At 35.3% G+C, this 13,355-nt stretch overlaps 1 protein-coding gene across 15 annotated transcripts in view; it reads right to left on the minus strand.

Annotated features, from left to right (window-relative positions):
• The window catches only part of SYNE1 (spectrin repeat containing nuclear envelope protein 1), a 275,903-nt gene that overhangs the window by 215,290 nt on the left and 47,258 nt on the right, over nt 1–13,355 (minus strand). For all 15 annotated transcript variants that reach the window (XR_014944012.1, XR_014944011.1, XM_015858221.3 and 12 more), the window contains 3 exons: nt 13,095–13,156; nt 2,026–2,121; nt 269–352 (listed from right to left, as the gene is read on the minus strand). Coding sequence is in view for 13 of the 15 variants with exons in the window: in XM_015858221.3 (XP_015713707.3) it covers nt 269–352; nt 2,026–2,121; nt 13,095–13,156 (242 nt within the window). In the remaining 2 variants the exon portion in view is untranslated. The remainder of the gene's footprint in view (nt 1–268; nt 353–2,025; nt 2,122–13,094; nt 13,157–13,355) is intronic.

Here is a 13,355-nt window from a genome sequence, read left to right on the forward strand (position 1 = left end):
TCATGTGTATATTAGTTTCAAGGAGCAGTGTTTTGCATGTATGGTCATAAAGGAATGCCTGTACTGAAATGAAAATCGTTCTTAACTTTGTTGAGAACAGAAACAAGGAAGCAGGGAAGAGTAAAAGAATACAGAAAATAAAAGGAAAGAGATAAGCCAAGGTGATTCTAATGAAAAACCCTGCAAAATGTATCCCATTGATTGCTACATATTAGTGTTGAATCTTGACATTTTTACTTTATAGCAGCTTTTGAGCTATCAAACTTACCCGTCTTCCTTCTAGAAACTTAAGAGCTGTGCCAATGTTGGCGACCCAGTGAATTCTCTTCAGATTACGTCCTTGCTCACAAGGCTTTAAGGAAAAGTGCACACTACAATTAGATGTATTCACATAATTGCAAACATATGTATTTGCCATAGCCTGATTTACCTGTACAAATGTTTCTTAGAGCAGTCAAATTGTGTTTCTGCATAAAACCAAGAGAGGTCAAGGGAGATCTGATAGGTGCAGGGGACATGAATGGCAAAGTTCTATTATCAAATAGTTTTTATTGTTTAATAAATTTGGGGTGAGTGATTTGGGCTTCAGTCTGTAGACTTCATCAGAGATTTTTTTTTTAGATAAAATAAATTAATTATGTTTATTACATATATCTGAGAGAAGTTAAAAGTAAACTCTCAGTGGAAAATTTTTTGCATGAGAACTCAAGGTGGTCCATATTATTAAAATTCAGTCTGCGATGAAGAAAATTTTGCTGAACTTCAGGCATGTAAGTTAAAAATAATAATAATAATTATAATTATATATATATATATATATATATATAAGAAATCCTTGAATTACATCAAGAACATATTTTATACTCCTAATACTCTAAATTTGTATTTTAAACATCCTCTTAATATTATATTGCAATGTAAATATGTAATGACTGTCATTCAAATTTGCATTGATAAAGTAACATTTTTAACAAACTTTTATTGTAGATTCTAAAATTCCTTTTGAAGTTACTATAGAAGATAATACCCTCTTATACATGGCTTTTTAGTTAACCAGAAACCACTCTCGTTGTGTGATTTGTTTGGGCAGGATATTATCCAGCAAATGTCAATTAATTTGTGCCTTCACTAAAATTCTTTCCCTGTTTTACTATTATGTTGCCACAAGAGGGAGACTTCTTTTCTCATATGAACAGAAACATCAATTGGTACATTTCAACAAAGCAGAAATACCCTTGAAAACATAGCTTACTTCTCATTAAAATCTCTCTATTTCAGCCATTCCCTGCTCTATGAAAAAGAGGCAAAAGAATAGAACATGCAAATAGCATGAATGTGAGGGAACAAGCAAACTGGATGGTAGTTTGATCTCAGCTGCTGCCCCGTGATTCCTGAGCTGGTTTGGAAAAAGTGAGAGGTCTTGGCCTAAAAGTGTTGAATTCCTCTCACCATCACAAACACACTACTAACTTGGTCCCAAGAGAAACCTCGTTTGACAAGTACAAATTGTAGCCTCCCTACACATGATGGCTGTGCAATGCTATTTGTCATTGGCTAGGTGTCTTTACAGTGGCTATGCATCTGTCAGTGCACATGGATATTAGACCCCTTGATATCTGAGAGGCTCACAACTTCTTAAGAAGAAAGCCATGAATTAGACAAGAAAATCCTGTTGTTACTTCTTCAGAAGTAGCTTGTGTTTCAGACCGTGTGTCACAGTAGTTACACTGTTAGTAACAGCAAAGTGAATTGTAAAGGTTAACACAAACAAATTAATTTTATGAACTAGTAAGTCAAAACTAAAGTAAAATACCTGAAATCAAGACTGTCAGCCTGTGATTAACTCATTTTGCATGGTAACTAGATAGTCCACTCTGTGAATAAATGTATTTTGCTTCACAGCAGTCAGGTGGGTTTTTTGTTTGCTTGTTTTTCACAGTACTCATACATAGAACCAAACTAGAAGATCATATTCCAGGAAGTTGTGCAACCATCTTACAGATTCAGAAGGAAGGAACTTCTTACCAGTTTCTGCCCTGAAAGAACCTCCAAAAGGGCTATCAGCATTACCCCATCCTTGATGTCTTCAAACAAATCACTGACCATCATGGGAGGACTGCGCTGAAAAGTGAGAAAACCAGATATTAAAAAGGCAGCGGCAATGTTGTCTTCTGTCTCCCTTCCTTTCAAACAGAAGGGCAAGGGGTTGTTGAGTCCTCTTCTTTATGTTTTACAACGTTTTGCTTTTTAACCATTTCTTTGCTAACATACTGTTTGACTCTTTAACATTCCTGGAAAAAGCCTTCCACTCCCTAAAATAAACAAAGAAATAAAACAGTTGCTCTGAGTCTGTAAAATACACACATTTTACTAATGTACAATTACAGTCATGTTTCAATCTATTGGCATATTTTGCCTTGTGTTATGCATGTCACAGAAATTTCTCTCTCCTTGTTTGAGAAATGTGTGAAGAAAAAATCCCTAAAGCAATATGGCTGTCTGAGCAGTGCTGCTGCTTTCTTAAAGCTAACTGTTGTTTCTCTAAATTGTCATATTTTCTCTCCTTTCCTTCATTCAGGCCTTGCAGGCTTCAGTGCTGTTCGCACTGTGACAACTTCTACGTAAGGCAAATTGCTTAACATATGTCCTTACGTTTGCAAACACAAGAACTATAACACTGAAAAACATGTAAACAGATGATTTTTCAGCAATTTTGAGTAACAATGTCCCACCTCTGAACTCCAGTTTCTTAAATACATGCCAGTTTGTAGCCAGTTGGGCTTGCATCTCGTCAGCACTTTAATGATCACACAGTATTTCACAATAACCAACAATTTGGAGTGAAACTTGGTTCTGCTGAATTAAAGGAAACAAACACCCTCCAGCTTCTATGAGTTTGTTAGAATTCATATTCCTGCTCATTCATGATATATATATCTGCTAAATGACTGAAAGGGCAGACTACAAATTTAGTTTTAAATTATCTTATGCTTAATAATTTATGTTAGGAGTGCTTCTAAAAAGAAAAATTGCTTGTACAAAATCTTGATTTATTATTTCTCTTCCATAGAAACATATATTTGATGATCCTAAGAAATGAAATGCTGCCCTGAAAAGTTAAATAAGTTGTTAAAAAACAGCAGACAGCAAAAATTTCTACCTTCCATAATCAAAACATCCAGCCTTCAGTGTTCAGTTTGGATGAACAAAAAGTTCACTGAGACTTAGTTTTGGTCTAAAGTGTACTTCATTTGAATTGTGGCTTGCTTTGGTAGCTGCAGTAGTAAAGACTATTTTCTCAAATTTTTGAAACACCACTATTATTAACACGTTGTAAGAGTATATTTAATCATATTACTTTTTGTTTTTCTAGTAATGTAATACATAATGTTCTTCCTTAATATAACACCAAAGAAATCAGTGGAGCAATCAGGTCACTGGAGTTTAATTTGTCCCACTACAGGCAGTTATGAAAATATAATTAATCTTCTTCACCTTTTGTGTTATCACTTCCTCTTTGAAATCTGAAACATCTTTGGTTTTATCAGTATTATTGTGTGATCTATAGTGGATAAATATATATTAAAGTATTACATCATTAAAGACAACCATCTGCCATCATAATCCAACAGCAGGTGAAGGCCTGAAAAATTTCATTGTAGAACTAAAAGCTTGTCTCTTGAAGCTCAGTCTAAAGTAAGGAAGAGAGATTTTTAAGGAGGATGATTTAGGATACCTTCAGATTAAAGGGTATGAGAGATTTACAGTGCCTCATTAACCTTGTATGTGTAACATGCCTGTCAGATGACCTGTTTGAGAACAACACAGATCCCTTGAAGCCTGTGTGCTCCGGTATCCTAATTCTCAATGCACAGTACACTCCAAAATGTGTGTTATTCCAAAATAAAGCCAAGACCTATCTGGCATTCATGTGCAAACCAAATGTGGGATGTACCTCATGTTCCCAGGGTGCATCCTTTCATGCTACAGACACAACCGCTCATCATCCATTTTAAGTTCTTGATTTGAAACACCCTTCATGGGTCACTCCTTTCTGACCGCATTTATAAAAAGTAGATTTGAAGGCATTATACTAAAGCAATGAAGTACCCCCAAAGACATCATTCAAGTAAACTAACACAGTACTCTCCTTTCAACATAAATCAAATATTACTATGAGGGAAAACTAAGGGAAGGATGAGAAAGCATTCAAACAAATAAGAGGAAGAACAAAGAAACCATCAAATGAATTACATCAAAGTCCACAAGACTGACTGTTCTGAACTGTGAGAATCAAGGAGTGAAATTTACTTTTTGTTGCTGCAAGCTTGATGTAATTGCATTGTCAATGTTTACCATCACACATCATTTACATTAACACTGATACAGCAGGGAACAAAAGACAAGTAAAATAGCCTTGTTGCATGGTCTTCTAAGTGGAATTCCTCTTAAATAGAAATTTAGTTAATTATACAGACCAACTAAATGGTATTGCATAATACAATTTATAAGGTATTTCACTATCTGAAGATGTTAACAACTAATTATAGGGAGATAGGACCCTTCGGGTTTGTTGTTGAGTACTCAGTAATTCTTTGCCTCAGTTTTCACTGGCAGCCATGCTTCTTATGACTCTCATGTCCCTATACCTCTAGGTGTTGAGTAAAATCCCGCCACCCACCCCATATAATAGCAGAACAAGTAAAAGACCACCTCATGAAACTGAATGGGTCCAGACGACATAGGCCCCAGTGCCCTGTACAAACTAGCTGATGTAGTTACCAAGCCACTCTCCATCATGTCTGGACAGTCATGGCTGTCAGGTGACATTTCCAGTGACTGGGAAAAGGGAAATATCACTCCTATTGTTAAGAAAGGGAGAAAGGAAAATACACAGACCTACACATTGGTAACCTTCACCTCTGTTCCTGGGAAAATCATGGAATAGATCATCCTGGAAGGTGATGCAGATGCAGATAGTGATAGACCAAGTGGAACTGTTTTTAAACCAAAAGAGGGGAGATTTACATTAAATGTTAGGAATAAATTCTTTACTCAGAAGGTGGTGAGGCACTGGAACATGTTGTCTAGAGAGGCTGTAGATGCCCCACCCCTGGTGGTCTTCACAGTGAGGTTGGATAGCACCCTGGGCAGCCTGATGTAAGTAGGAGGTGTCCTTGCCCATAGCCTGGGAGTCAAAATTAGATGATCTTTAAAAACCCTTCCATCCAGTCTGTAATTCATAGTTTCATAGTTTCATAGTTTCGTGCAGGTTGGAAGGGACCTTAGAGATCATCGAGTCCAGCCCCCGGGATTCGAGCCTCTGTGTAGCAGAGCGGCACTTCTACCACTTGCGCCACAGGGGGGATTCGAACTCCGGGCCCCAGTGTTGCAAGGCTGTTAATTTCATAATTGAGATTTGGATTTTACAAAACTTAGTTTACTGTGTCCAAAGACGAATATCTAATGGTGATAGATCCATCATATATTTCTTTCTGTGAGGCTTGTCAGTCAAATATTTTTATGTATATACTGAAGCTCTTTAAATAACTTATATTATTTCCTGAGAGCTGCAGGAAATGAGATGTTTGTAAGAGAAATAAGAATAAGAAAAGCATCCTCATTAATTCCTGCTAGGGATCAATTCTAAATATAGCTACTTATATAAATGTTTAATGGGAGAAAAAAAAAAAAAAAAGGAAAAAAAAAATCTTTTTAATTGATTCCAAATTCATATTACTCCTATAAAGAACATGAATTTGGTCGTAGAGTGTGCCTCTCTTCTTGTGTTCCTAAATGTCACCGCCACTATTAACTACTGTACTGTACTAAATTTGTTGAAAGAGTATATACAGTAAAGTATGAGAATATCATTTTGCTTCCCTGGAGAAGCTCACGAAATATTAAAATCAAACAACAAGGCATAGGAAATTTCAGTGGATACCTGATGAATTGTTAAATTAAACTCTGTCGCTCATCAAAGAATGTTCTGATTTTAAACAAAGAATTTTATCCAGAAGTTTGTAAGTAAGATATTCTTTAATATTACAGGATTTCAAAAGCTTATTTTATGTACTTCTCTAATGTTCTTTTTGCCTGGTTCTTACTTGAGTACATCTTTTCATGCAGCCTTTTCAGCATTCAGTTTTAGGATCATTACAACTTGTTACATTGCTGATGCTACACAGTTATAAATATAAAGCTAAAAACTGGTCTACATTCAATATTTTCAAAGTTAGAAACTTTTCACTCTTGGCTTTCACTGATTTCAGTTACTATTTTGGTTGCATACCATGGCTATCAGATGAGTAGGTATTAAGTTCTGTTGAGCCTCTAAAATAAGAACTATTCAAGAGATTTTTACTGATTACAGCTCTAAAGGAAAATCAAAGTAACACACTACTTTATTCTCTGGAAACCATTATAACCATAGAATGGCTTGGGCTGGAAAGGACCTTAAAGCCCACCCAGCTTCAACTCCCTGCCATAGGCAGGGCGGTCACCTGCTGGATCAGGCTGCCCAGCTCCTCATCCACTCTGACCCTGAACACTTCCAGGGATGGGGCATCCACAGCTTTTCTGGATAACCTGAGCCACTGGCTCAGCACATTCACAACAAAGAATTTCTTCTGATATCTAATCTAAATCTACCATTCTTTATTTAAACCAATACCTCTTGACTTGTTGATATACCCCCTGATAAAGAGTCTCTTGCTAAGCTTCACTGTTGTGTTTCAACTTTTTTCACACATTCCATTTCTCATTTGAATCTTTGCTACAGGAATGTTTTCCTCACTCCTTGTACTTCACTTTTCAAGTGAGTACACTGTATTATACAAACAACATTTATTGGAACCATTATGAATGCCATCGTGAACACTGGAAAACTACCTTTACTGCATTAATTTTCAAATGATATTTCAGAACTGCTGAAAAAATGCATGAAAATCCAGACACATGCGCCACCAGGAACAAATCTGTTTACCGATTTTGCCTCTACTGTGAAATATATGTGAGAGTAGGCAGGGGAATGTGAAATTCCACAGATATTCTGTAGTTGCTGGCCCACTTGCCTGCCACAATTTAATTCATAAATTCTTAAGCACTTATGTTTTGATGCTCCCTGCTATTAATGTCTCATTTTATGATTGAAGTCAGAGGAATTGGGCCCTAAAATTTACATGACTAGTTCCTTCACACAATTTAATTTTGTGAATGCTGGTTCACTCTTCTTTTACATTAGAGTTACATGTAGTACTTGTAAAAACATACAATGAGCAGAAAGCTGTAAATCACATTTGTTATCATGCAGGTAAAATTGACTTTGTTTTTTCTCTGTCAGTCACTAAGATAACTGGGAGTCTTTGTTATTTCCATTTGAAAAAGACTGAACTATGTAATACTGATGAAAACAGATGAGGTTCTTGTGTATGGATACCCAGTTACACTGCATGGGAGAGTTTTTTTGGTTTTTTTTTCTGTATCCATTTCTTTTTCATCCTTTTTCTTTTCTGTGAAACAAATCCAGTTTTCACAGTCTCAGAGGGCTTAATTTAATATCAGGATTTAATTTGGCGTTACAAGAGCATTGCATGTATATAACCTAAAAATGCTCATCCCAAGTGTTTTTTCATTGTATGTTTGTTTGCTCACTGTTTTCACTGAGTTTATTACAATACTTTGGTGGGTAAAAATACTGAAATTATCTCTATACAAGATGTTATTTGATTGAGTTAAATCAACATCCAGGTTGTATTCAAAAGCTTTGAAGTGCTGAAGATGACAATATGAATAAAATGTATGCACGTCTGTTGTTTTCAAAGAGGCTTGTTTGTCATCTTCCTGATTCAATTAATCCACTATCTAAAAACTCAGGATAAGCACAGTAGTATAGAACAGAATAACTGCTGTACTGAATGGATTCAATTCATGTATATATGGACTTAATAATGATTCCTCAAAATATATGAGGAGGAATAAAATTATTTCTACAGATTTGAAAGCAGGAAGTCAGTGAGAAGTCTAGTTCCAGAACCTTAGAGAAATGTATATAAATAGCACAGGGTCAGAAAGCTTGAATGTTCTGGTCCTGCTTCACAGGCATATCTCATTTATCATTAGTCGGACTGCACAAATTAAACTGGACAGTCAGAGGACAAATAGAGCACTTTAATCTGTTATCTTGACCCTAATATCTGCAAGTGGGTGGCAAGGAGACAGTTTGAGGTTGCTGAGTCAGAATCACAGAATAGATTCAGATAGCTTGAACCACTGAGGGCAAAGGGACACATACAGCCTAATAATAAAAGCTGACCCGAGATGAAACTGTTATAATACCTGTTAGTTACCATCCTTGAAGCCCTTTTTGTCATGCTTGTTCCCTGCAGGACAGTGCACTGTGGATGAGGGCACAGACCATGCTAAGGTTGCTTTACCTCAATCCTTCTTTTCACTTACCCTGTAATTTACAAACTCTTTTGTATATATTGTGTTTTGTGAATACATGTATTTGCATTAAGAAATACAACTTCAGAAATAGTAGTATTCTACTATAAGAGAGAATATTAACAATCATATCTACTCTCTCTTATGGAGTCCAACTAACTGGTAAACTCATTTCATTTACAAGTTCTGTTCATTCTTAATCATGCATAATCCCACTGTCAAAGGTATTTTTCACTTTTTATAGATAAAAAGACAAGAATAATTTTTAATTTTTTTTCAGTTGACTTGATGGACTTACTGAATTAGTTACTGTTTCAGTTGGAGCATGACCTTTTAGGGGGAAATAATAGACCAAGATTTTGATAATAATAAAGTGAATAATATTCACTCATAGCAATCCCTGACAAATGGTCACGTCATTCATGTCCATTTTTTATTTCTCCAAATTATTTATTGTTCTTGATTGAATCAAATTGCTCCTTCATTTCCATTTCTTCAAAATCACTAATCTTAAAGTCAGAAGCTGATCTTTTTAATCCTCCTCAATCAGTACACCCAAAAGATAAAGTCTATCAATGTAGAATGTCATCTCTTTTGTCATCCATAAATCTATGCTTCCATCTAATAGAGTTAAACTCCATAAGTCTTTGCTTAGAAAACAGAAATTTCTCTGCATTTTGAACTTTCATGCACTTATCAGTATTTTTTCAAAAACATTCAAACTCTATTCATTGGTGGAACATTTCTCCAGGTAGCCATGGTTTTAGAGTTACAGTTACTTTACTTTTAATCTTAGATGTTGTGTTTTTTTTGTTGTTATTGTTGTTGTTTTTTAATTATTATTTACTGTTTTTTGTTTTGGTGTTTTTTTTCCTTATAGTTGTTGTTATTATTGTTTCCTTCTATTACTTTTTCAATTTACATGTTTACCAGATTAGTAAAATTGGCAAGTTCAGTCAGGCATTCTTGCTATTCACCTTCACGTTGTCCATATGAACTTACCTGCTTTGGTCAAAGTACTTCCCAAGCAGTTTAGAAAGTCAAAAATAAAATAGAAGGAACAAATCTTAGTACAACTTCTATAACTTCCATATCTTCCATAAATCCTCAGTTTGAAAACATTCATACTTAAGCTTGTAAATGAAAACGGAAAGATCACATTCTATAATGTTCATTAAAAGTGCTAAGAAAAGCAGCCAGTACTAACTTAAAGTATAAATTCAGTAACAGCTCTATTGCTTAAGTTCAACAATCAGGAGAGTTACTATGTTGCATATGACAAAATATTCCTCATCTAACTGAATCACAGAATCACAGAATTGTAGGGGTTGGAAGGGGCCTCTAGAGATCATCAAGTCCAACCCCCCTGCCAAAGCAGGCTCCCTACACCACGTTGCACAGGTAGGTGTCCAGGCGGGTCTTGAATATCTCCAAAGAAGGAGAATCCACCACCTCCCTGGGCAGCCTGTTCCAGTGCTCCGTCACCCTCACTGTAAAGAAGTTCTCCTGCACATTCGTGCGGAACTTCCTATGCTGTACTTTCATCCCATTACCCCTAGTCCTATCCCCATGCACTACTGAAAAGAGACCAGCCTCACCACTATGGCTCCCACACCTCAGGTATTTATAAACCTGGATCAAGTCCCCTCTCAACCTTCTTTTCTCAAAACTAAACAGACCTAGTTCCCTAAGTCTCTCCTCATAGGGGAGATGCTCTAGGCCCTTCACTATCTTAGTGGCCCTCCGCTAGACTCTTTCCAAGAGATCCCTGTCTTTTTTGTACTGGGGAGCCCAGAACTGGACACAATATTCCAGAATAATTGTATATATTTGTATTCAGACTTTGTCTGAAGACAAAGTCACATAAATAATGATGGGAAAAATCACAGTCTGGCTTGGATAAGCACTTCCAATAGTGATGCTATTTCAGAATCAGGGTGCATGTAGCTCAGAAGGGAAGATTATTTAGAACAAACTGAATTACTATATAAATAAATATATCAGACATCTTGTTATTAGTCTCAGAATTTTCACACACTAGCAATCATACTAATAATATTTATAGGACTTGTCAGTCAGATCTATCACTGTCTAAAAACAGTACCCTTTTAATTCTCTTGTTTCAGTAAACAAGCTGTTTACTCCATTGAGTTCTTGTTTTAACAAGAAGTAGACCTGAAAATGTGCACAGTACAAATAACTTAGGTAATGTTTGTAGCTTTACAGTAGCGACAGGCAAACATGTTTCTCCATCAAAGCCTGCAACATTACTTATTTCAGGAAACTGCTATTCTCACAGGTAAAACTCTGGCAAATAGCAAAAGCCTTGGAATAAAGTTGAAAGCAGAGTTTAATTTCAATCTTAATTCTTCTGGACAGATTATATGGGTGATAAGGCAGCTAGAAATCTGCTCACTATAGACATGCATGTGAGTTATATAGTCACAGACTGGGTAATCTCTGTGTCTTCTCCCTTTCTTCATTCCAAAAAGAGTTTTTCTGTCTGTTGTCAGTTCATCATGTACTACTGTGGGTGGTGCTCCACATTTTGTGGGGTTCAGCTCTGTCTAAAAATAGGTCTACTTCCAGAAGTTTACCTTATCGTAATCCAGAGGTCTCCATACAATGAAAACATTTCATCTTTCTTTTTAAATAATAAAAACTGCAGCTATTCTTCATAAGAACCGAGTAATCTAAATGCTGAACTTCTAGCTTACAATACCTAACATAACTGCAAGGAAATCCTGTGTGTTTCACAGACCCATTTGTACTTTCTACAGCTGTTGTGAACTCAGAAAATATATTTCCACACATTAAAACAAAACAAAAACAAAAAACAAAAACAACAACAAAAAAAAAAAAAGGAAAAAAAAAAAAGGAAAAAAAAGAAAAAACCACAAAAGCAAAACACAAAGATTTATGCTTGAGCTTCAAAAACTTTTGAAAGGAATGGGTCACTTTCTTTTTTGAGTTCAATCCCTATATTATAAAACAGTTTTTCTCATTTGACAGTGTAATAGCACACATTAGAAACAATTGAAAACATTATACTCTGCAGTACTCTGAAGCAAGGCAAACTTGCTGACAGCCATCAATAAAAATATCACAGAAACATTTTTCCTGTTGAAAAGTGAATTAACACAGACACTGTACAATAGCTCATGTTGCTACAAGTGGGGGTTTGTGGCTGGTTAACTGCCTTCGAGTGTGAGCATTTGGTTCTCTTTCACAGCAACAAGATCTTTAAAGAAATATAAGTGTAGATGAAAAGAGTCACAAGATCCATCTTTGCCCATAGGAACTACTTGTCAACAGTTTATGGTATAGCAAATTTCACCACTCCTAATGCAAAGCAAAATATCTTATTCGAGATACCACCATGACTTTATCACTTTTTAAGGTTCAGTCAGTTACTACTAGTAAATTATCAACACACATGCCAACACACATTTATAATTAAAAATATATATGCATTCATCTAATAGTCAATTGCAACAAAATATTAATGATCAATTATTAATGACATCATACAACTAGGAAATAGAAAATCACAAAATATAAATTCTTTTTCTTTCTTTTGCTCTACTAAATGCTTAAACAAAACCTGGATTTCCTTCTATCTCAGCTGAAGTAAATGGAACACTTGTAGAGTGCTTACACAGTCTCTGCTGCATGTGGCCTTTTACAAATATTTCATAGAGAAATGGGAGACAGATTTTATTCCCAATGAAAACCCACTGTCAAGAAATTCTAAAGATGACCTTGTTCTTTTAGCTGAATTTGATAAGGTCAGTGCAGCTCATCTCACTGTAATTTCTCCATTTAAAATCCTCACTGGTAAAAATAAAAGTTATTACTCTACCATACAATCTCATAAGACCAAATCAGATGATATAGCATGATAAGATCTTCCTGTTTTACTCTGTTCATTTTTTGTGATCTTGATAATTTAAAAATATGTATTCAAGAAACACCTGTGATATATAAATATTTTTGTTTACTGGACTAATTAATAACTATGGGTAGAGTTGTGCTGTGAGAAAACTCTGGGAAATGCCAAATTAAATCTCACTGCTCACATTGTCATTTAAAGCTGGTACCAGTTGTAACAATACTCGAAAACTGTGTGCAGATCACATCCTTTATTCCTCTACTAAGACAAGAAATGAAACTTAGGTAGTGCAAAGAAGAAGCAAGGATAGTTTTGTGAAAAATCCTCGTATGTATCAGACAATGAATTCACACAAGACCCAAGAAGCACAACTGTTTTTTGTAACCAGTCCAAGATGTTTCTACCAAACTATACAACTGAATTAAGTTTTATTCAAATCCATTGTATGTTATAATGTTAATATTTCTTCTTTGTGGAAAGCAGTTTCAAATCTTTCCTCTGTCTGGTACAGCATCTAATGTGCTACTTTCAGATCACAGTTTTGGTCAAAGGAGCTGAACAATTGTCTGTAGATGCAGCATTCATTACCACACTGAATCTGATTCACCCTTGACAATGTACAAATAATGTGGATTCCTTTTTCAAATTTATACCATTCTGCTCAGCCAAATCTTAAGTATGCTATACTTCAGAGTCTGTATATGAAGAAATAAAAAAGTTTGATCAAAGGAGGATATTTTTCAAAGCCATATGTTACCTTAGCCAGATGAGTATTGATCCATTTTGTGAAAGTCCTCTTTTGTACCAACTCTTGCTCATCTGAGGGAGGAAAAATAAATAAATAAAATTGGTTAGGAATTGCAGAATATCTTTTGATTTACATGATAGAAAAATAATATTCTTTACCGAGAACAAGCATGTTCTACATTAGTAATGCAACTATATCTTCCTGAGACAGTTCTGCTAATTTTGTCTTTAATTACCCCTAACAAAATCCTCATAATCTTAAAATAGTGCT

This window comes from Coturnix japonica, chromosome 3 (assembly GCF_054131305.1).
Source record: "Coturnix japonica strain WE chromosome 3, WE-NBRP24, whole genome shotgun sequence".
NCBI lineage: Eukaryota > Metazoa > Chordata > Aves > Galliformes > Phasianidae > Coturnix > Coturnix japonica.